Raw genomic sequence first — 26,615 nt, 5'->3', positions numbered from 1 at the left:
TCTTTGAGCTATTTGCTACTTTGCCTCTATTTTCCCTGATGCTGCAAGAATCATCTATTCATTAATTAATCTATAAACTTCCTCATTTTTCATTTTTTACATGATAATTTCTTGTCTTGCCTTCCATGGGGTCTCATTTAAATTTGGTCTTATTCTGACAATTTATTTTAAAGCTATTTAGTTTTTTGTTACAAATAATTATTTCCATCCCAGAGCTCACCTTAATTTTGTATTGTTAAGGTGTAATCTTGATTGTTCATGACTTTTATATTTTTTTATATATTATGACTTTTTTATTATATAATTGTTATAAATTTCTTGGAATGGGAAATAGGTGTCTACACAAGTGGTCAGTGTAGAATAGTAAATAGTATCTCTTTAACAACTACAATTGTCCAATTGTGTATATACTCTCTAATCTATGGTTTAATGGGATAACAGGCTACTTCTCGCAAATAACTTCCTCTGGTTATGTGAACAGTGGAACCTAGATTGAATAGAAAGCAATCTGATCACAAGACCCTACGTCTTGTGAATCTAGAACACTATCAGACTCATATTCAGCCATTTTCCACTAGTTTTTGGTTTAGATCTTTAAGATAATTCTTAACTAATATATATATAATCATTATAACATCATTGTTCTCGAAATTAAAGCTGTCATTATAAAATAATTTTTTGCAAAAAACAGATCACCAATGTGATGGGATTTCTAAGTCTGAAATGGGACCAAAATGACAATTCCCTATTAAACACAAAAATAATCACGACAACCGGTTGGACACTCACAGTTGAAAAACTTTCAATCGGATTGAGAACCTTCGTTATTGAGATATCAGTTGGAATATAGAATAGAAAAAAAATTGTAATTTGAATTGCATTGCTTGTAAATTTATGCCCATATGAAAAACAATATACTGCTCAAAGTATTAGAACGAACATGATTAGATTATTCAATTAGTTCAAAGAAAAATGCATTTCCATTCTTATTTCATCTCTCAGATAATTGATTATAATACATAACGCTTATATCTCCTTGTGAAACCATGGCGTGATTGAAAAATATTGACTGGCCAATAAATCTAATAACATTATTCAGCCAAATGTGCATCGTGCAAATAAAGAGTCAGGGAACGCACCAATCCAATTCTACAAAAAATGAACATTGGATGGGGAGGATGGGAACATATTCCTCAGGAAACAGGATTTCTTAACTTAAATCTATGAGGCCAAAACATCAATTTTTTCTAATAACAAAAGAATGTTACAAATCTATATATTTTTCGTTAATGGATAAATCTTACCTCATTGCCCAATCCACCACGTTTTGAGATCGAATTTAATAGTTATTTATTAAAGCTGTTTTTTTTTATATTTGGGCTTTCGTTTCAAAGCTCTTGTTCTATGAAGACACAGCTATGTTTTACATAAGATACAGAATAGTTTAGAGCATAGGTACTATCTTCGATGGCAATAAGGCGTACTAGCAGGAGTGAAAATTTTGAGTGCAGATTGCGCGGGTTTTTACGCGCAATGACGTAGTGCAAGCGCAATGTACTCACGCGCGTAGTTTGCGTTTTGTATATGGACGGCGGTTTTGATTCATTTCATTCAAAGTCCTTTGCATCTTCTCTTCAAAGTCACGCACGGCACCCCGTATTCATGCGCGGGAGGCTTTTTTCTTCGCATGTGGGTACCCGCGTCATCTGCACGAAGCGAACGTGCTTGAAGGCTTTTTTGTGTTTTGGACTGTGCGTGTTTTTCTATACAAATCTAAATATAATTTACATACATATCTTAGATCATGCATACCCGCGCTGTGCCGTTCGATGCGGTGTGTTCATAGCCTAAGAGCCTGTATCATAATTGTGTTCATTTATTCTGATTCATAATTATTTGATTTCAATTACAACAAGTTGCACATCCTACTTTGTAAAATAAAAGCAAAAATCACTGGTCCAATTTCAAAACCTCGTTCTGTACCTTCTATATATTATATATTCTATACATTATACATTATATATACACATATAATTGATAGATTATAATTACATTACACTACTTTTTTACAGTTAAACACTACGGGTCGTAAAATAGGACATTCCTATACGCTGCAATTGGGGAGCGCTTCGACTATGACTGGATAAAACCGGTAAGTATGCTAATATAACCTTAGATTTAATGCGGTAGTATAATTAATTTTCCGTAAGCATTTGCATTGAGTCAGTATAAATGTTTCTGTTGAATTAATCAGGTAAAGTAATTACTCAACACAAAATCAGGTATATAAGTAAATTTTCGTTAAGTTTTTTGTAAAAAAAGTGATCGCTCCTTCACTGATCGTTTTTTGTATGCACAAGTAGGTGATCAGCCTTCTGTGTCCTGCGAGACCGAGACATTATTTTTTTGTGCGTCACAAGGCGAACCCAAGACCACTCGGTTCTACACTCACGTGTTAACCACAGTACTAAGGAGGCGGTCTAAGTTTCTTGTAAAGCATTTTTAAATGATTTCAATTTGCAATAAAATAAGTACGATTTAAATAAAGAATACGGAACTATCACATAACACATTTTAGTTTGGTATCTACCTTAGAAAGGTACACACATAATTCCCATAACCTGCAATTAGTGTAGAATGTGAAAAATGACTGAAAGTAAATTCAGTTAGTGGATATAGTTCAATCATCAAAGATCGAGATTGTTGATGCACTAGAAACATTATAATTGAATGAAAAAGCGCATGATGACATTGCATTATTCTGTGAAGCCATGACTCACACGTCATCGGCTGTATTAGCGCAATTATTTTATTCATTCTATTTACATGTGAGTATAAAAAATTATCTACGACCTATAACTCTCAGACCTACCGAATATGTATATTCGTACATGTCAAATGTCATAAAAATAGGTCAAGCCGTTTCCGAGGAGTAGGGCAACTAGTTCTTTGACACGAGGTTTTTGTATACGCATGAATTTTAAAATTTAAGATAATATTGTACAAGATATAAAGCACGCATAGATGAAATTTATAGGTATAGTATGTGGCCAGTTTATTCAATCGATTGGAACAAGGGTTATAAAATTTTCTTTGAAGGTTTTCTCTTTTATCTATGAAATTGGCAGGGTTTCCAATTAAAGGAGAAAATAAATTGATTCGTTATTGCTAAATGTTCACCGGTTTGAGAAATACTTGTTTCATTTGTTGATTTGGATATTATTTTCATTAATCTATTATGTTTTAACACATTTTTTGATTCGTTTATTTACTTACTAGCTGCGCCGCGCGGTTGCTCCCGCGGTTGAACCCCCGGGTAATAGCAAGTATTATATAGCTCATGTCTTATTCTGGTGTATAAGCTATATTATTGGAAAGGTAAATTTAAATCTATTCAGCAGTTTTTAACGTGGAGTTGAGTGGAGGAGTAACGAACATCACTCCTTACTTTTGCGTTTATAATATTGGTTGGAATTAGAAAAAAAAGGTTTCCAGTGTTTATTTATTGTTTCAATGAATTGTTGTACTCAAATGTAGATTACATTTGAGTTTTATTACTTAATAATCATCTATTTCACTGTACATTCACATATTACCAACTAACTGTAACCTGCGGCTTCTCTCGCGTAGCACCCGGTTAAAAAGTAGCCTATGTGCTAAACCAGACCATAAACTCTCTCTCTCCCAAATTACTCTCAATAAATCTCTGTACCAAATAACATCATAGAGATGCGATTAGCTGTTTTCGCATGAAAGAGTAATAAACATCCAAACATCCGTACAAACTTTTTCGTTTATAGTAATAGTAGAATTAAGTTAATATTTTTTTATGAAAACGGAGATCAATTTGTCGATGATAAAAATTATAACTGAATTTAACTGTTTTATCTATGTATTTATATAAATTTTGTGTGCAATAAAGAATTATCTACCTGTATATCTGACTGCTTTGAAGTCTTTCTTAGTATTTGAGTTGTAGATAAAACATTATAGGTATATAAGAACACACATTAGTCAACGAAATGTGTTTTAGTTCAATCACGTGTAGTTAAATAAAGTGATAAATTATAGCGTATCGTGGCGTGGCGAATTCATGTTTAAAAATAATATTGAAGCGTTTTTGCTGCTTTTGAAAACATTGAAAAGTATAAGTCAGATAGTAATGAGCTAGGTTATGAGAATACGGTATTTTTATCTTTAGTTAAAACCAGTTTTATTTTTGCTTTTATTCACACCTCGATGGCGGGATTACCTTAGTCTCTTGATGTTCAAAAAATACTTCTTTCCTACAAAAAAGGTCAACGTCCTTCCTGTGGGGGAGGTATCACTTCAAATTCTAAAATGACTACAAATCCCTATCACACACATAAAGAATCGCAATCGGTTGAAACCCACGGACTAATCGAGTAGCAAAACCGAAAAAAATTACAGTTAGTTGAAAAAAAGAGAAAAAAATTATTATAATAGGCACGTAGCGATTAGATCATCACTTGATTTATTATTGCAAGTGCACAATTTTATAAATGTATGGAAATGAAAAACTGAAGGTGGTAAACCTGTACACAACCTAATAAACCTCCAATGCGCGTAACTAATTACTAATTACTAGTTTCTATCGTAAAATCATACCTATAAATAATGATGTTATGAATTTGTTAAAATTTATTGCTATGACCGCCATGACAAGGCAGATTTCTATGTTGGTAGATAAAAATCTCGTTCATTTATTATTATTCACATAGGCATAAAACTTGCATAAGGTTTCACCACAGCGTTTAAACGAAACTGAAAATTGCATATTGTACATGACATACGAGACTGCTGAGTCATGCACCATAGAGTTTCTGATGCTAAAAAGATCCGCATCATTCTATTTTTTACAAGTACAGTGACCTTGAGATTATTGTAGCGTATAAATAGTTTAGTAGTGGTTCGTAATGTATCCAAACTTTGCGAATTGCTTTTAAAATTTTAGCAAAGATGGAATAATAATATGTAATTCGATTAAATCGTTTTGGCGCTATATCATGCCCAGGTGCAAGTACGTGGAGACATGAGGTTTTAGTAATTTGACATTGTATTTGCTTGTTCTGTTATGTAAATGATTCTATTTAAGAATACCATAATTTTAATGGAACAATATATTTGCCTACGTCGCGCATTGTGGTATAGATGAAATGAATATAGATGATGGTGAAAATCATACAATAACCACGTCTTTAAATCCATACAGTCGTTCAATGAAGGCCTATGTATATTATTATATAGAGGGGTCGATCGTGTGACGGGCAAAGAGTGAAAAGCGGGATGAACTATCCCGAGCTATATACTCACCTTTTGTTAGCAGCTCGGGACATTATATAGGGGCTGCCTCTCGCATGTTTTAATGTTTGATGTATATGATTAAAAGTGATATGTGGTGTATAATTGCGTTGTCCAGACGTTTTTGGTTTGACTTTTTCTCCAGTATCACAGGCGTTTTACTAGTGTATGCTTCTGTTTTTATTTATCAATAACCCTGATTTCCTAAGCTAAAAAATCTATCCAGAACGCTGTCATCTTAAGATTTACCTATAAAAACTCAAAACTCACTTTTCACAAGCACTTTTGAATAGTGATAACACAATTTTAACATTTACCACCTTATAAATCTCTTTAAGACACGAAAGTATCAACGTATTTTCTTGTATTTGATTTTACGCGGGTATTAGCATTTAGAAATTAAAAATGTATATGTACGACCTTCAAGACATGTAACACCTCAGTCTACCCGTGACGACGCTCGCTGTAATGTGTCCGAAACGTCGGGTTAATAATATAATGAATAAATCGCGTTTAAAATCCGTTAAAAAGTTTTTATTTTCTAAACGAAAGTATCAGTTATACACACAAACATACAAACTTTCGTTACAAACCTTGTATTAATTTGATATGATTACGTAGATGTATCTTACATACAAATCATATCATGGATATGTAAAAATAAACGTTCTTATCTCATAAAAATGCAGATACAGACAAACATTTCTGCACCACAATCTTAAAGACTGCCCGTACGTTCCATCTTACTCGATAATGTACCACTTGTGATATTTAGTTCATTGCCTTCAGACCGCATTTGTGGCTAACCCAATACTATTCTATTATCATTAGCCGAGATATGACAGAAATTCATACACCTGAGTCAGTCAGACGCTTTAACTTAAAGCCGGATCAACACATCGCTTCATATAGCGAAGTGCCGTTGCCGCGGACACTCGCTTCAATTAAAAAATAAAAAGTTGTCAATTTACCCGCCAATTTTGCAAATCAGTGTTAGTGTTTGTGTGTGGTGTTTTGAATCTGTATTTTCGGGTTTGTATTGTTATTTATTTAAAATAACGTAAAAAAATATTTTTTTTTTTGTGGAAAACTTAATAAATGTCGAGAATGGGGGAAAATATTGCCAAACATTTTTTTAATTCTGCCTTTAAAGTCATTATTGCGGGATAACATAATAAATTAATTTTAAATTAAAATACCTATAAGAAATAAGGAAGGTTTAAACTTATGCGCAAGTTTATAGACTGAAAACGGTAATCTTAACTGATAAAATAAAACTAACAAAAAGTTTTACTGTAAAAGGTAACGTCTGTTTTTTTACTGACATAAAGCATACTTTTTAACCGCCTAACCATGAAAGCTTCAAATATTGAAATAGACATTATTCGTTGAGAATTATTTTATCCATTGGTATTTGCAATTTAAATCAAGGTTGCGCGAATGTATTTAATTAAAATAGTTTATTATGTCTTTAGTTTAAAGCTAGCGTTTAAATATACCTATAATATAATAATGCATTGAGATTATTGATAAGGAATGTGGTGATACCACCTCGTATTCACAAGAAACTTATCGGGCTCATAGCAAAAAGTGAGCCATATCATTTACTAGACCCGTAAATTAATATTCAATATACTTTATTAATATTAATTAACAACATAAACAAAAAAGAATAATTATATGGATATTTGTAGTTTATTTTAGTACGAAGTTATGATTTTTTGCGTAGTTAAGCGCTTAATTGGTCATAATCGTTAAAAAGCTGCTGCTATTGATTTGCTTTTTTTAGCTGATGATAAAGTTCTTATTTTCTTCGGTCTTTTATTTATAAATGTATATTTTGGTCTCTAGATTTAAATAAAAATGACATTTTTTTGTATATTTAAAGATAAACGTTATTGTCATATTTTAATCTTTAAAAATCTATGTAACTATAATGCATACAAGATAAGGTATATATTATTTAAATATATGTATGCTGTCTGTATATGTTGTCCGTTTGTTATATTATTAAATCTTGAATAATCCGACTGATGTTATTTATCTAGGTAATTAAATATGGAACCTAGGATTTAAATAGTAAATTATATTTAAAATTGAAACGAATACTATTCCAAAAAACAGAACATTAACAAGAATAAATCGCATTTGCATTCATTTTATGTAAAAAGCGCTTAAGCGATTAAGTCTCTACTTATTATTTCTTATTTAATGTTATGCACGATATTTGACTGACAAAAGTAAATGACGTCTTTAAATATATATGTTTGAGCTCAAAGAACTCGTGTATTACTAACTTTACGTCTTTGTAGGTGAGAGGTCAGATATTTCAAAGGTGTAGTTAAAAATAGAGCACTTATTCGTGTCATTTATAAGGTGGGAAATTAACATAGGCACAATTGATTTAACGCAATACACGATAAAAAATATTCCATCACTAGCGTCTAGTAATTTTTTGTCGTAACTTCGATTAAGAATCATTTTTCAATGTCAATAATTAATTTTAAAGAGGCAAATTTGTCTATTAATCCTATCCTACCTCCTAACTAATCCTACTAATATTATAAATGCGAAAGTTTGTAAAGATGTGTGTGTGTTTGTTGCTCTTTCACGCAAAAACTACTGACAAATGAAATTTGTGGACGTAGACAGCTGGACAACTCGAATAACATATAGGCAACTTTTTATCCCGATATTCCTACGGAAACGGACTTACGGGGATAAAACCGCAGGGTGCAGCTAGTTATACCATAATATAATACTTTTCAACTATTTAAAACACCAGAGAAATGGCTATAGTTATGAATTATTATTTAAAATACTTCATTTTCGAATATTTAATGCGACAAAATTAACACCGTCTTAATATCACTCGCGGACATTGACATCGCGAACTCGAATCAATTTGCTATCACAAATAGAAAACGAATTGTGATTTGAGAAATGCAACACGTCATTAATTTTATACATAGTGTGTAATCTCATTCAACACGTTATAGTAAATTGATAATACATTGTAAGACGCATCATTTTTTTTATTTTTTTTTATTATGTTACAGTCGGCAATGGAGCTGGTGGGACGCCTGATGGTAAGCGCTACCACCGCCCATGAACATTTGGAGAGGCATAAGGTCTATTGCAGACCTTACGCCTCTTCATATGGATTGCCGAATGGATCATTGTTTTGTCACAACACGCTACGAGAGCAGACCTACTCGTTATCTGAATCCAGTCTTAGAAATTTGATTGGTTGATTATTATTTGATTGATTAATATAAGTAGTTTCGAGTATTGTATTTGGATTTTATTCACTCGGTACTTTTGCTATGAGTACGTTACGTAGACGCATTTACCAAAAGTATATATGAGAAAATAGTGTAATTTTTGTGAAATAAACAGTTTTCCATATTTCAAAAATGGTTTTTCACATTCTGAGAATAATATCTCAGGTATCTAATAGTACTACATAAGTTTAAGAAGCTAAAGTAATTATTCTCTTTATTTAATTTTAATATATTTTATAGCTTTGCCAATGACCAAGTGATTACGATGAGAAACTCCTATTTCAGTCAATTCCTATTTTCAAAATCTTTCAATAAATCACTATAATTGAACAGATATGTAGTAGGATAACTGAACAGATAAATCTCATGGTTGAATTTCGTGTCCTTTCGGCTATTGAGAACTCGAGGTAAGTCATTGGCTTCATCTAATAACAAGGCTATCTAGTATGACAAGTACTCAGTGCCTATCGTATGGTTAAAATACTTGAAGTAGGTACATTGTCTATTTATAAGCCCTTTCTCGTTTTTTTATTCGGCTTCCATATATGCGTTAAATCGGGTTACAGTACCTACGTAGGGTAGGGAATATCTTGTATTATGTGGGGTTATTTTTTACATTTAAGAGAATTTGACCTGGACTTTTGGATTTTAAACATTTTGGTCTTTAAAAAAAATATATATATATGGGACAAAATATACGCACTTGTTTCTTTTCGAACACAAATTTAGTATGTGTGGGTATAATTTAACCATTTTGCGTGGAGACATCTTCAGTTCCATTTCTAGACTTTTCTACCATGCATATATAAGAGATTTATCCACTAGTAATAGTATTCTGTATTGTGAGTGGTGCATCATAAGGATTGCATTATTTCCTATGACGTCAGCGTTGAATGAAGTTACACGGGAATACCCAATGCACTTATTTATTATATACTAGTTGCGCCCCGCGCTTTCACCCGCGTGAGTCCGTATCTCATAGGAATATCGGGATAAAAAGTTGCCTATATGTTATTCCAGTTGTCCAGCTGTCTACGTACCAAATTTCTTTGCATTCGATTCAGTAGTTTTTTCGTGAAAGAGCAACAAACGCACATACATCCTTACAAACTTTCGCATTTATAATATTAGTAGGATGGTAAATTCAAAAACTTTCATAATCATGATTATTAATAATGATATATATTCCAATCCCACAGGATTACTTGAATCCATTTTTAACGGTTTAAAAAATAGGGGAGGACTATGTCGATTTATACTTTCTCACGTTATGGGTTCTCCGCCGGTTTGTTGACCGATTTTCAAAATTATTTTTATTAGACCTACTACCGTGGTGGTCACATAATATATGCTTAGTTCATTGTGATTGCATTTATATTATGTACATATAGAAAATTTGAATCGAAATGCCTTTTCATAAGAGCAACGACTATACTATACATATGTGTACTTGGATAGCATTTAGAAAAACATTGTATGTTTAGCATTTACGAAGTCATAAAGCTATAACATTTATAATGATTGCACGGCAACGTGTATTATTTTAATACCCGGTAGTCTAAGATCGAGGCCGCTTATGAACAATTTAATTTAATAGTACTTTAGTAAATTCCTTCATGAAATTCATTGACAATTAAAATGTTACTGCAATCAAAACGCAGTTATTGATATATAAAATACGAAGTCGAATTTGAACTGTCGATCTGTTGTGGTTTTACGTTTAGACTTTCTTTGACCCTTTTTAAATTAACCAGATTTCCAGTTCCGCAAAAGGGTTCTAATGATATGTGAAAATGTCCCAGTTTAAGGAAACTATTAACACAATGTATCAAGAACGCTATAGTATGAACTATATGGTATATATGTAGACTCTGTTACGTTGTAATAAAGTCTAGAATAGTACACAATGAACTAGTATTAAGATTGTTTTGAGAATGCGTTTATTGAACGCGACATTGTTGATGTTTTGTTAAATTGTTATTGTTACAAGTTTGGTTGGACGTTGAAAACATCGCGGTATCAAACGATTCTGTTAATATCTTCTATCCTTTATTTCAATAGGGTTTTGTATATTAATCATGTTATTTTATTATTTATATATCTATGATGTTCATTGCATCTATAATGATAGTTTCAGTTAACTTTATTGTGGAAATATAAATAAATAAAAAATCAATTATAAATAACGTATTCTTGAAATCGTCTATTCTATGGTAACATAATGTAATAAATAATAAAGTATACCATTGACTTAAACGGTAATTAATATCTTATGCTGATTATATAAACCGTAAGGATCTGTTAAATTGCTACAACACTTAAGTAATGTGATTATATTAACAGGTATATATATAAGACTAGCTGCGCCCCGCGGTTTCACCCGCGTAAGTCCGCATCCCGTAGGAATATCGGGATAAAAAGTTGCCTTTATGTTATTCCAGTTGTCCAGCTATGTACGTACGAAATTTCATTGCAATTGGTTTAGTAGTTTTTGCGTGCAAGAGCAACAAACACACACACATCCTTACAAAGTTTCGCATTTATAATATTATAATATATAATATAATATAATATTATTAGGATTGTTTCAAAGGTAGATATTTAATTACAAAAGGTTGGGTATCGTTAGCGATTTCCGGGAATATCAATATCGAGTGTAATGCGTCCACTCAATGAGGTGCAACAGTGATCTTATGCACTGTACTTGGAAACGAAAGCTGGTCCAGCCTAACGGGTAAGTAATTATGCCTACAGGATATCCTTTCATGGGACTTGGTGACCACGTTTTCGATGTAATTATTGTGTTTTAGTTGTCTGCGGCGTTCGGTTTTTCGTGGACGTTTCGACGACGGGTTTGTGATGTGTTGTGAATACATTTGACATTTTTAGGTATAATATTAATCTATATGGTTGTTTTTGATGGAAAGGGAAGAAAGTGTTTATGGTAGTAAGAGGTAGTAGTATTTGAAAGATAGGTATAATGTTTTATGAAGATAATAATGGTAACAAGCCTTGCGGAGGCACTGTACTTGTCGTAATTTTTTAAAACTTTTCGTGCTTGCCTGTCATATCGGTAATTGCTCAGAGTCCAACATAATATATTATCAGCTCGGTCCCTCGAATATCTCATTGATTGCCCACTTTACAGTTATTTTTGTCAAAAATCGGAATCGCCTTCAAATTATCAGAACTAGACCAAATTTCGGGTCCACATGACAGGCACTAGCTTTCAAATAGAAAAAAAATTATAAAAATCGGTTCACCCCGTAAAAAGTTATGAGAAAACAAACACAAAAAATACAGTCGAACTGATAACCTCCTCCTTTTTATTAGTCAGTTGAAAAGTAATTACTTTAAGATAAAATATCCTCATTTGTTGCAGTTTGAAAATATTTGACTTCATATTGTGAGCTACCGTTAATAAAAGATGATCACTTATTTAGTCGCTGTTTGAAGGTCGTTTCAATTTTAAAAACTTTTCAGATAACACGTTTATCATTGTGATTTGTTTTGATTAAAGCCGATGCACATTGTTGAGGTTGTATGTTATATTTTCTTTTTCCATAATAGTCTTATGGTATTACTCAACGACTCAAAAAGACGACTCAAAAGTACTACAGAAGTTGTTGAACAATAGCAAGATAAATTAAAAATAAACCTTCTTAATTCTACCGTTGTTGAACATTTTGTGAGGAAAATTATATACTTAGGGCTCATTGTAACGTACGTTTAGTGAAATATGAATTTTGATTTTTTTTTCATAGCCATTTTCAATTATAGCCACTAAAACATATCCCACTGTTGAATATATCTGGTGAAGTAACGATGCTCTTTTGAATATCTAACCTTTCTAATAAAGTTTTGACCTTGTGGTAGCTAGTGTCGAAAATTATTGGTCTGATTACTTAACAATAAGATTTACACCGGCCAATTTGTATGTTATAAGTGACGACATATTGTGACTGGGTTTGAAGTATTTCGATTTTAATATATGAATATAATATAATGTTGGTTATATATCTTTGTTTTCGCAATACCCCTTGTATTGCGGAGTATAAAAAGTCTGTATTGTGCTATTCAGGCTATATAATCCCTATGCATAAAAAAATAATTACAGTCAAAACTGTTTACAACAATATTATTTATAACAACATATTGGTTAAAATGACCAAAATCTAGGGTCCCAGCTGAATTATCAACATAACATCATCATCGGCTGTTACGATGTCCCTTTGATGTCATTATAACAGATTTTGACTGTATCTTAGAACAGTAACAAAAGCACAGTATATATTGTCACAAATGTCTGCATTTCCGTATATTTACTGAATAGAATATCTACACTACTATTTATAATAAATATAGGGACTTTTCGTAATTAAACAACATGTAATTTTTATACGCGTAACACAAAAAAATATGAGAACCTTCAACTAATCATGCAAGGTAAAATGGCAGGTATGATCTGGCCGCTGATGGATGTCATGGCTCTGAATTCTCCGTCAATGGTTTGGAAAGAGCGCTAAATCATTGTTTAATACAACAGTATCCAAAATTTAAATAACTTATGATCCAACCTTCCATAGGAGATGGCATTATAAGAAGATAATTTCATATACTTATATTATTTATAAGTATTGAAGTTTGAACTAGTATGAGTTTTATTTCTGTATTTCTTCCAAATACTTAATAAAGCAGAAGGTAAATTATTCTAATAGTTATAATAAAAAATATGCATAACAAGTATATCATATTTTGTCAATATTGTCAATAAATATTAACAAATGACAATTTGGACAAAGGACAATAACGAAAGATTTACGGATGGTTAATAATATATAATATGAATTGTTGCATAATTTAAAACATCAAGTACCAAGTATATAGTTCTTTAAATTGCACGATTTTCTACTGAATTTATTATATTTAGTTAAGAGATAGAAGATAACATTTATCCTTGAAATGATATCTTGTAATATTTTATTTAAACGTGTTACGATTTGAACCATCATTTACATCAAGAAGGATGAAGCATTTTATTCAAAATGTTTTATCGCGATGCTGCGTTTTATGAACTTGTGTCCTTACACATAATAAATACGCAACATTAGGAGCTTACCTTCGTTTTTACTGATAATTGTATGATATAAAACCATTTTAATCAATGTCTGGATACGAAAGTTTTACTATTTGGGTATTTATTTATTTTTACCTACATTCGTATGCGACATAACATTAAAAATGTTAATAATATTGTCAATTGTAGACGCACGTTGTACACGTAACGCTGCCTTTACATACATTTGCATGTATTATAATATTTTAAAAATTATTTTACACTCTTTAATGCCTAAGTGGAACTTTATGAAAATCTCCACGGTCGAGTTCTTTTTTTTTATATATAATGCTCTAATTGTCTCTTGTTTGTGTATCATTCATTGATTGAATTAAAAAATATCTATTACATTTGTTTGAAGATTAATTTAATACGCATAATGTTATGATCTTTGAATAGCTATAATTACGTGTAGTAGGTATATAACGCATTTTCGGTAATACTGATATTTTTAGAATGACATGTTCGCAAGGACATGTACAAATTACAATCAATATTTATTTTCCCTTCACTCATAATCGCTTGTACGTTTTATTTAAGTTTGTTTAACGAACAATCCAATTGTTGTCTAATTAACTACGTGCTCCTTTTCAATGTTTATTTCGTTTAGTTCAACGACCGAAGCTTTTAGCACTTTCATGTATACGTGGTTTGTTTGCGAATTGTGGTTGGGCGTTTCAATGATGGGAAAAAGCAACGGAATACAAACTAAACTGAGATAGACAGTAGAAATTTGTTAAACATCCTCACGGATGTAGGTTTGATGCGAATACTTTCTTCTTGTTATCGTGTTTTCGATGTTTGTGTCGGTATATGCATTCTGCATTCTACGCCGTTGACTAGGATTAATAATTGAAGTGGTGGATTAGATTTTTATTGATAATGCTTATTTCAATGAAATGTGGAAACATTACTAATATAAATGCTTAAATAACTGCGCATAAACAAAGGTTTTGTTCATGCATAAGGTAATATATATTTTATTGACTAAAATAACTATTTTATATTCGACGGTATTGCGACGATATAAATTGATTTGTAACATTGTTTTCGTTCTTCATGTTCCTGCGAATATTTGTAGTCTTATTTATTTAAAAATAAATTAGATGCTTTTTTAGTTATTAGTTACGTTTTCACAGTTGAAAGTGTGATTAATTTGTACCATATATGATTGTGCAATTTTCAAATGCATTTTATCACGCGATGATATCAAAAGATTATCGTAGCTGACTCGAGATAGGTAATGGTTTTGTAATAACTGTAATAAAGATCGCTCGATTTTATGACAGATAGCGTGATAGAACCGTAGATGTAAACAGTGATTTATGTGTACTGTATATGGTACGCTATTGCTGTGATTAAATTTAATTAAAAATGTATTTTCATCTTTAAATATTTGCCTGCGTACTAACTTTTAAGTGTAATTTTTTTGGGTAATCGCTGTTCTACTTTGAAGTACCTCTTTTTATAATACCCTTTAGTTTTTCATTAAATTATTTTTATTTTATAAATGAAGTGTTCAAACTGGTGGATTGATTGGCTGAACAGGTTCGGAGTATAAATGTTGCTTTCGCGTATTCAAGATGAATATTGTACTAGTTTTTGCCCGCAGTTTCGCACGCGTTAATTCGGAGTAGTTTAATAGATGTTAATATACAAATAAACCTTCCTCTTGATTCACTCTATCTATTAAAAAAACCCATCGAAATCCATTGCGGAGTTGTAAAGATTTAAGCATACATAGGGACATGAGGACAGAGAAAACGACTTTGTTTTATTTTATGTAGTTATATTGTATACGGTGCTTCTTATTCACTATTTGTTCCTTTGAAAGCCTGTTTGCGCATTTTGTCCTCGTGAGAACGTTATCTACATAAAATACCATTGGCCATCGTGTATGGTCATTGCATAACTTTCACATTATCATGCACTTAGTGTAACTGTTGTCGCCGTTATGTATGCAATCGAAAATTCACTTTAATTATCCATACTTAAAGTGCAAGTTTAATTATGATTACTCTGTCCCATTTCGCCAAGTTCGCATTTTATGGTGACAAGTTTTTGTCTCCAACGGTTGCGATCAGAACGCTTTAAACGAGTTTGTATGGCAAGAGAAAATATTAATGTGCTGTTAATGACAAGAGCATTTCGCGGGGAAATCCATGATAAAAAACATAAAGTTATCGATAATAATGTTTTTATAATATTGTTCGTTATATTTCCACTAAGCGTCCTGAAGACTATAACGATAACATATTTTATCAATGTGGCCATCAAATATCTTAAAAGGAAGTTATATCGATTGATATCGTTTTATACGTAGGCTTTTTAAAAGGTCTAGGTTTTAGAAATCTTGCTTTACGTGTCTTATCTGATATTACTCATAATGACTTGAAGATCATTAGGTTAATGCATGTGAATAATTGCTGCATGTACTCTATTTAGCATGTGAAGTAATTATTTAATGATCATTTATTTAATATGCATGGATTACCTAATTGTATGGTCACGATACCGCGAAATTGTAGTTGGGATCTTAGTTGAAGAGGTTTTTTTTGTAAGTATCTAGCTCCTTACTGATGATAATTCAGTTCGATAATATATCCAGTATCCTTAGATAATTGTATATTTTTAATAGGCGATCTTTTTGGAAATTTATTTCCATTCATTAAAAGGTACCGTTTTAGTTAAGCTTCATTTAAAATAAATTCTTCAGTATGTTTAGAAACAGTTTATTTACAAAAATTTAATAGAAAAGTACGATTATAAGCTTAATACGAAAGTATCACAGTTTGGTTAAAATACAAACCGAAACCTACAATATATGAATCTGAACAAAACAGAAAGAAAAATCTATTGATGATGTTAACATCATATAAAATAATAAGTTTACACACTGGTGGTTACCAAACTATCTTGTGAATAGCCAATTTGTTTCATACAAATAGTGTTTCGATCACGTCCGTTGATTTGACTGCGTTCAGCAACACGATGCTTGGTCTTGGAATCGAGTTACCTAGTTATTTAAAGGCCATCCTCTTAGATCAGTTGCTTTGGTTTGTTTAGTCAGCGGCAGGAAGTCACAGGCTTATTTTTTATATCCAAGTAGACTGTAGAGAATAGTTCTACTTCATGGCATTGTAAAATACCTTTCGTTCTTGTGTATTGTTTCTCTTCAGAAATCGGAAATGTTCACGACATAATTCGAATTGAAAATGCAATTCGATGAGAAATTTTGAAAGAATAGAAAAAATTTGATCACGAGGCAGGATTCGAACCTGCGTTTCTTGCCTAACCGTCACGGGTGGCCGAGAGGCTAGGCGTTGCTACGGTTAGGCAAGAAACGCAGGTTCGAATCCTGCCTCGTGATCAAATTTTTTCTATTCTTTCAAAATTTCTCATTTATAAAGCATCTCAATGCTATAAAACTAAAAATTAAATGCAATTCGATTTCAATATTTGATGATGATTTGAAAAATTCATTCAAATCATCATCAAATATTGATCTCTTTGCTTTTTGTATTGTGCCTAGTAGGTATTTCTGGTACAATACAAATACTATATAAATATAGATATCATTTTTTTCCAACCTGCAGTTATACATGCATTTAAAACGTCACTGATAATTTATTATTTTATCAATTAATTGGTAACGTATTCACATTAATTGATTGATTGATAAGATTACTTTATATATTTTCAATGGATAAAAATAATAAGCGATAAGTCGGCGTGTCTAAATATCTAAAGCAGTGTTTTTGTTGACTTTAAATCAATCGTAAAAACACAAGAAGCGTTAATCTTCACAGTGGAATGGTTGGGATTCTGTTTTTATATGTAATTCAAAGTCTGTTGGTCGAATGGTTTTTGAGGTGAGTAAAAAATTCAACATTGACTTTACGCCGTAGTCATTAGTCTTCTGCAAACCGTTATCAAAGTGTGGGTCTCAATTGTGAATATTATATCAGATAATAGTCACAACTCAAATATATGAAAGTTTTTAAACTTAATAGGATTTTTTTTTGCGTAATCAGACCGTTTTGATTACAGATGGAATGGTTGTATCATATCGAATTAAATTGAGTCTGAAATTGTTCTGACGGCTAACAAATAAACATTGGTTATGTCGAATGTCACACGTGACTATCGTTTTTATACGCGTTGCAACATAAAACTTGTTAATTTGAATTTTAATGGATTTTTCGATTAAAATTCAATCGCGTTCGATGTTTCATTCGTGACAACTTAACTGGGTATATATATTATGCATGTGTAGTTTAGATCTTGAAGAAGAAATATTTGGTTGTACAGAACTCACTTTACTGTCATAATAGTGTAAATAGTTCTTTAGCAATTTAATAATTTTGGTATTGACCACTGCTTGAATGCAGTGCCTAATTTTAATTTTTTAGAGGCAATTTCAATACGTTCGTTGTAAGTTGTTACCAATAGAAACGTACCTACTTATATACAAATCTCAAATTAATAAAGACAATATTTTGAAAACGATTTGAATTGAGTGTACGAAGTTATGTTTTTAGTCACGACTGCACGGAGCAGGTGCTTTTTAGTATTTGTATGTACATCGCCATAATGCCGGGACCACAATAATATATTTGATACTGAAAATGTGTAAACCACGTTTTATATATATATATCTTCATAATCCAATAAGCATATACAATTTTCTATTAATTTTGTTGTATACATCTAATACTTTTTTTTTAAGTATGTGTATTTTGCATAATATCACAAATTTCAATTTCCAATTTCTATTTCTATCGACGTCGTAAAACCTCAAATATTTTCTCGTTAAAATAACTGTATTGCGTAACAATCTTTAGAATTGTAACAGGTGGTATTTATTTGGCGAATAGCTGAGAGGTAATGTTTGTTTTGAATATTTCAATGATAATGCTGTGTCGATTAAGCACGGTTCATTGCTTTTACACCTATTATGAGTACTTAATTTGTTGTATTTATGCGTTTTATTATGTTTGACCTTTCGTGTTGCGTGGCTGTTAATTAAGAATAGTGGGAGACATTTGTTGTTATAAGTATTGATTAAAAATAGATATTAGAGTTATATTTTGTTTTTAAGACGGCAAAGTTAATGACAAACCAGATTGGAGTTTTGTTCATTTATCCAATGATGAAATGTTAAATATCGAGAATATACACGTTCGGTAGTTACTTGAGTATAAAAAAATATTATCGTAAAATGAAAACTGATTTACAATAATTCTTTGGTACCTTTCTTTATGATTACGTAAGTAGTTCTATAATCTATGCAAAAAAAGTAAATCTGTATCTATAAGTTCTGTTTTTTTTAAATATATTATTCTGTTCGGAAATGTAAAATGGGTAATCGCGGTACTGAGTCAATGCTTTCTAAAAGGTTGGGATTTTTAGATTTGAACATAGATAATTTTTATTTTTCAAGAAGAGTTGTTGGGAATTTTGTCTTTAAATTACTTTGTTTTATAAATTATGATGATGTTGACGACTATAATTTATAATTACAACGCAGTGGTTTGATATTTACGTGACAGATACAGGAAAATATTGTAAGGAAAATAAGCGTTCTAGAAAAAAACCAAAAAAAAGGACATCAATATCCTTAACGAAGACAAGTTCTCATCAGTTTTAAATATAAATGTTTTATATTGTTTTAAGTAACTTTTACCATATACAGAAATGCATTCGAGTAACGAGCAATTAAAGTTTAAATTCGTATTGTAAAAAATGTTTATAATGATTTTAAATCACTCGACTAATAGCTTTTCTGAGACATTTTCTTTTTAGTGCTTTTTAAGTTAATTATAACACTAGTGTAAATTGTTCACAGATAATTTATAAAGCGAAGGAACATGTGGAGATCGGGCAAAATGTATTCACGCGGAGCCGGGAGATCTAGTTATAGCCTAGCGCACATTGTCGAGAGTTCCATCGTATTTTTATTTATATGTAAGTACTACTTAAAAAGTGAAATCCCGTGTCCCCTACTGGGGTATGGGGCTGATGATATACATCTGTTTCTTTATGGACATGGATGTAAGTACTACTTACTGCATATATATTGATTGCAGAAGCATTGACAGTTCAGTGTAGAAAAGCCTTAGGTTTAAATTAAAAAGTATACTATTCTAGCTGTAACCCGCTACGTCAATTGCGTGGTGCTCAGGTTAAAAAGCAGCCTATGTGCTTATCCAGGCTATAATAGTCTATTCTTGTACGAAATTTTACACAGAAACGATAAGCTGTTTTCTCGTGAAAATATAACAAACATCCATACATATATCCATATTTTTAAACAAAAACTTCTGAACCGATAACTGGACAACTGGAATGACACATAGGCAACTTTTTAGCTCGATATTCCTACGGGTATAATCGCGGGGCGGAGCTAGTACTCTGTATACCACAAAACCGCTGGTAGCCTGCTGTTGACCGGCGTGGTGGATTATGATTTATATCCATAACTCCTATAAGAGGTCCGTTAGCTTCCATTATAGGAACAATAGGAGCAAATATGGATAGACGATGTTAAGAAATTAACCTTGGGCGTATTTTAAACACATAATTAATATCCTACTTCCTATCCTATCCTACTAATATTATAAATGCGAAAGTTTGTAAGCATGTGTGTGTGTTTGTGTCTCTTTCACGCAAAAACTACTGAACCGATTACAATGAAATTTGGTACGTAGACAGCTGGTCAACTGGTATAACATACAGGCAACTTTTTATCCCGATATTCCTACGGTATGCTGACTTACGCGGGTAAAACCGCAGGGCGCAGCTAGTACTCTGTATACCACAAAACCACTGCTTGCCTGCTGTTGATGGGCGTGGTGGATTATGATTTATATCCTTAACTCCTATAAGAGGTCCGTCAGCTTCCATTATAGGAACAATAGGAGCCAATATGGACGGACGATGTTAAGAAATGAACCTCGGGCGTATTTGCAACACATAATTAATATAATATCTATACCAACACAGTTATATGCCATTGAATATTGTAATGATATCCAAATAATGTTTGTCTATATTTCAGGCTTACCATGCATTTACTGTCAGGCAGAGAAAATGTACATCGACGTATCTACCCTCAACCTACTGGTCGATGAAACACATCTATTGAAACTTGTACAGATGTAAGTATTTTGTCAAATGCCTGAACAATTCACGCATGTGGAATTCAACCAACGTTCTCACAATTGACATGATTCTTGGGTTCGATAGAAAATTGCTTTTACTTATCTCTAGAGGTATCTATCCACAAGGCCGTGGGTGACCTTTAATTGGAAAGCGAGTTATGTATGTTTTATTAGGGAGAATTAAAGTTGTGCACTAAAAACTGTTTTTGCAAGTATTAGGTAACATAGTAATTGCTATATGTAATTAATCAGTGATTTTTATAGATTAAATTTATGCAGCTGGTTAATTATTGTAAAACTTAATATTAATATATGTATCAATTAATCTTGTATGCCACGCTTGTAGATTGATATAAAGAAACATGAATTATGTTTACATAAAGATGTCTCACTAAGACTAAGAAAGTTTTCATCCTACTAATCCTATCCTTCCTACTAATATTATAAATGCGAATGTTTGTGAGCATGGATGTATGTATGTTTGTTGCTCTTTCATGCAAAAACTACTGAACCGATTGCCATGAAATTTGGTACATGATAGCTGGACAAATGTAATAACACATGGGCATCTAGTCCCAATATTCCTACGGGATAGAGACTTACGCCTATGAAACCGCGGGGCGCAGCTAGTTCTGTATATAAATAATGAAATATAAAATACATTTCAGCGGCGAATACAACGTGACATTAACAGTGACGCCGCAAATACAGCATCCAGACATAGTGCAATTCATGCCGCCATACATATCGATACCGGGCTCGGAGCAACCCAACCAAACCGTAGAACTAACGTACGATATATGCGCATATGGAAGGAGTCCGGGACACTCCGAAGTCGCTTTTAACGCTACGCCAACCGGTATTATCAAGTAAGTGATGGAAATTTTGGATGAAATATAATTTTCCAGCTCGAAGGACCAGGATGAATCTGTTATTTAAATTGCTATAACATCACATATTGTTTTGCAGTATAGTGCAATATTGTGCTGATATAATTGCAAATATTAAATGTTAATATTGGAGACGATATTTATTTAAATTCGTCGTTTATGTTTCGTATAAAATATCGAAAGTAGTAAAGATGAGAAATCTATATTTTAGCAATACAAACATATTGCCAAAGTCCTTCTTCTTGTAACATATGTTACAATATCCTCTTAATTATTATTAATTATTTTTTTATATAGATATATATAATATTAGTATGTTTCATCAATTTTTACTTTATCATCTGTAACGAAATGTAATAAATACATTGTATATTATGCTTATAATAAAGGCTGATATTTTTTGAATAAAATCCTAATTCACAATAGAAATATACCTTAACTATGAACAGTTAATAAATATTAATCAATTTAATGTTATTCATTTCAGTCTAGATTCAATGTTCATGCGTATAACGGTGATGCACTCGAACGCCATCTACGTAATTTCATACATAATGGGTTGGATCTACTTCGTGGCGTGGTCGGTGTCATTCTACCCGCAAATATATATAAATTTTAAGAGGAAGAGCGTCGTGGGGCTGAATTTCGATTTCCTCGCGTTGAATCTCATGGGTTTCACCATGTATTCGCTGTTCAACTGTGCATTGTTCTATTCTAAGGCTATTCAGGTGTGTGCTTTTAATAGAAACTGTTTTTTTTATACTTGTGAAGTCCCTAGTGGGGTATGTACTTTATGGACACGTTGGTAGTAGTAGGAGACATTTTTTCGGGAATCGAACCCAGGACCGTTCGGTTCTACGCTCACGCATTAAGTATTGTACCAAGAAGCATTCACTTGTATTAATTTTCGGTGTGAAGTAAAGATGAATTTATTTCTTGCATGTGCAGCTTGATTCAACTTAAAAGATAGGATAGTTTATATTATTTCAAATGATCATAAATGACTACCCGGGCGGCGCCGGGGCGTGCAGCTAGTAGTACATAAACATAATGTTTTAATACTCTTTTTAGCTTTTGAAATAATTAAAAAAGAGTATTTTTATTCTGTTTTTTGTATCTAAAATTTGAAAATTGATCTTGTGTCCTTTTGATGAGACATTAGAAGATTATTTCACAATACACTCACATCCATAGATAATATCTCTACTAAAGTAGGTTATCTATGTTACTTACTACGTTAGAACGTAAAGTCTTTATAACGCCAATGGAAATCAAACCCATGACCCGATTTTAATGCGAACGCATCAACAACTAGACCAAAGAGGCTGTCAGTCAATTACATACAAGCCGTATGTTTATATTGACTCACTATAACAATATACAAATAAAGCAAAGTCGCTTTCCGCGTCTTTCCTATAAATGTATGTATGTATGCTTAAAACTTAACAACGTATTTTGATGGGTGTTTTTTAATAGATATTGTGATTCAAGAGGTACATTCTGAATTTCACCAAAATCCGTTCAGTGGTTTCAGCGTGATTGACGGACAAACATCCAAACTTTCACATTTACAATGTTTGTGTGATTTAGTGTGTGAATTAAATAATAACTTTGCTAGTATATAATATACAATACGGAATCTGTTTTACAAATACAAAGTTTTAGTTTAATATTCAAGGTGATGTTAAACAAAACATAATTTAGAATCAACTAAATTTAAATTTTTTGTCAAAAGATTGGCCGACTTTTTGTGTAGACGGTTATTGTACAGGAGATTTTTTCCTTCTGTTTTGTTTGTACTGGATTAACTCGAAAACTGTTGGTTCGATTTTGAAAGTTATGTGACATCTGAGTGATAAGGTATATTGTTTTGTGTAATCCGAGTCCACCCAGGTTTAGCCAGGACCAGTATTTATTATTATGAATTTAAACACGAAGGTTTATTGCTTTTACAAGTAAACAGGTCGAATTATTATTTTACAAGTAAACAAGTCGGATTATTATTTTACAAATATTCCAAACCATTTAGCGTTGTTGCTTATGAACCACAGGACAGTTCTTTGGCATCATTGTCATATACATATTATGTATGACTAAAATATAAAATTGATATTGTTTTAAAAGAGCAACTACATAGTTTCTTGCCGGATTTTTCGGCGGTTTCCTCTCTGTAGAAACTGCTATCCGAACCGGTGGTAAATGTTACAACTGTGTAAAGTGACGATTCTTGATCCTACTCGATTTTTATTCTATATTCATTATTTGGTTATAGGACGAATATTTCAGCCGCCACCCTCGTAGTCTGAACCCGGTACAACTGAACGATGTATTCTTCTCACTCCACGCTGTGTTCGCGACACTCGTCACTATAACTCAATGCTGTTTGTATGAGGTATGTACTGTTGCCAACCGACTTCAAAAAAAGTGGAGGAGGGTATCAATTCGACGGACTTTTTTTTTTGTTACTTTGTTACAGGTTTTGATGATAATTTTTTTATTTGAAAGCTTTCCGTTTGGTACGTTTTAAAATTGGCGATTTCATGTTTTATTACTAAATATTTTAGAGACCGAAAACGCGTTTTTTTTTTTAAATTGGTATTTATTAATAAATTTCCAGCGCGACCAACAGCGCGTATCGCTGACGGGCCGCGGGATCCTCTCCGGTTTCGTGTGTGTGGTCATCGTCACCGCGAGTCTCGCTGCGGCCGATATGATAAAGTGGCTCGACTTTCTTTACTACTGCAGCTATATCAAACTGTGCATCACGCTTATAAAGTACATACCGCAGGTGGGTTTCGGTTTTTTGATATGGTCAGATTTTAAAATAGATTTTTCAATGATCAATTATTTGAAAGGTATGATTTTGTTAATCAAATATGTTTTTCTACATTGTAACTGATAAAATTCTTATAATATGATGATGTATTCTTATCACGCCTCATTGTCTGATTTTTTTTCGTGGAAGAAATCGCTTACGAGCTACAAAGCACATGTACATTGTGCATATTAGCATCTATACCATAAAAAAGCCTCTTTCTTTCTATGTGTGTGCAATAAAAAATATTCATGAATTTCCTCATAATTCCAGGCGTACATGAACTACAAACGCAAGTCCACCGTCGGCTGGAGTATAGGTAATGTGTTCCTGGACTTCGTCGGTGGCTTCTTCTCCATACTACAGATGACCCTCAACGCCTACAACTACAACGACTGGATCTCATTCTTCGGCGACGCTACGAAATTCGGCCTCGGCTTATTCAGTCTCGTATTCGATATCTTCTTCATATTGCAGCACTACGTTTTCTACAGGTATGTGTTATGTTCGGAAGGGCAGGATCTTTGATCGCCTTTTGTGGCCCACTAATACTTGGTGACGCTGTAACTTAAGTTTTTCATCGAATAGTGTCGCAATACCCTGTTATTTTTGAAGTTCTTTACCCACTCCTAAACAATAGGAAGTGAAGTAAACTAACCTAAAGTGATTTGCTAAAAAAATATAAATGACTCTTAATAATTTTGATAAAAAAATAACTTTTCTTCTATTGTGTTCTCTGGTGTCTTTGGATTAACTTTTTTTGGGGCTATTTGTTCATGGGAATTAACATTGTGTTTGTACTTTGTGGTCGTTGTGCTTTGGGAAATGTGAGTTTAATGTGCGTGAAATTATGATTTACATATGTTACTTATACTTACATATGTGTAAGATGCGAAATTTATTGGAATCTACTTGAAAAGAAAAAAATATGGAAGACTGACTGACAAATACGCAAGGGAAAATTAAGAAACAGGAGCATTCTAGAATAAAACGCCGAATGGAATTAAAACAAAAGGAAATCAATTTTTAGAATGTGACCTTATAACTGGTTATTAGTAACTTAAAGAGCCACATATTTTGTGGTAAAAACCGCTCAGTGTTCGAGCGAGATGAGTCGCTATTGGTTAGACAGAGAGGAACCTGCCTACCGTTACCGTATGCGAGAGAGAATGAGAAACCAGATAGACCGTAACGCGTTACGTAACAAAGCGGTTTACCGACCATTAAAAGTTATCACTTCGATAAAATAAAAACCAGATGAGTACCCATGATGCGATTGGAGAACAAAAAACTATTCAGAGAAAATGTGTGAATGAAAAAATTATTGACTTAAAAAATATTACTACAGGAAGTATATCATTAACCAATAATTACTATTCGTGTAATTTTTTTATCAAATATTGCTTGATTCCTGTAAATATTTTACATGTTGTGTGTGTTTGGTGTCTGTGCTTTAATAATTTAGATGTATTCGAAATAGAATAGTTAGAGAAAGCCAGAATATCTTGCGATGATGGAAGGTTATATTAGCTAATTATGTATGTGTTTGATACTCGGGTGCAATCTGCCGCCATTTCATGTCGCAGTACTTCGCTTCGGGATCAAGCCTCATTCAACAATCAAAAGGACACCATAAGAAATCGCCAATAATATGTGCTTTAGGGGTGCAGACTTAGAGTCGCTTTTGGGACGAACGAAACGGGAACAAGGAAATTAAACGCTTTTCACGAACAATTTCAGAACAAACAAAGAGTATGTTGTGGTGGAGAGTGAGGATTTTCAACATACGATGGGCAGTGGGGAGTTTTTGATTGAAGACTGGTATGTATGAAACACGGTAATCAATGGAGAATATATTTCCGTGGTTTGTAGCTGTAACGGTATATAAAAACGTTTTTTAAATTAAATTTTTAAACATTATGTATAACTTGTTTTAAGGCTTGATAATATATTATTATACTTAGTCTGGCCATAAATACTGTTACACTTAATTATAAAAAAATATTACATTTGAATTTCGAATCT

At 32.3% G+C, this 26,615-nt stretch overlaps 1 protein-coding gene across 3 annotated transcripts in view; it reads left to right on the top strand.

Moving 5' to 3' along the window:
- The first annotated feature begins 2,072 nt into the window (after window positions 1-2,072).
- Window positions 2,073-26,615, top strand: part of LOC119831038 (cystinosin homolog) — a 31,502-nt gene continuing 6,959 nt past the window's right edge. For 2 of the 3 annotated variants that reach the window (XM_038354260.1, XM_038354263.1), the window contains exons 1-8: window positions 6,196-6,354; window positions 19,571-19,689; window positions 20,783-20,882; window positions 21,554-21,754; window positions 22,263-22,503; window positions 24,048-24,167; window positions 24,393-24,563; window positions 24,864-25,084. In XM_038354260.1, the coding sequence (XP_038210188.1) occupies window positions 19,593-19,689; window positions 20,783-20,882; window positions 21,554-21,754; window positions 22,263-22,503; window positions 24,048-24,167; window positions 24,393-24,563; window positions 24,864-25,084 (1,151 nt within the window). In that variant the 5' untranslated portion in view covers window positions 6,196-6,354; window positions 19,571-19,592. Of the gene's footprint in view, window positions 2,153-6,195; window positions 6,355-19,570; window positions 19,690-20,782; window positions 20,883-21,553; window positions 21,755-22,262; window positions 22,504-24,047; window positions 24,168-24,392; window positions 24,564-24,863; window positions 25,085-26,615 lie in introns of those variants that run through there. The other variant, XM_038354261.1, reaches the window with a different exon arrangement.

This window comes from Zerene cesonia, chromosome 13, assembly GCF_012273895.1.
Source record: "Zerene cesonia ecotype Mississippi chromosome 13, Zerene_cesonia_1.1, whole genome shotgun sequence".
In the NCBI taxonomy this organism is placed as follows: Eukaryota; Metazoa; Arthropoda; class Insecta; order Lepidoptera; family Pieridae; genus Zerene; species Zerene cesonia.
This window is presented reverse-complemented; position numbering and strand designations above follow the sequence as displayed.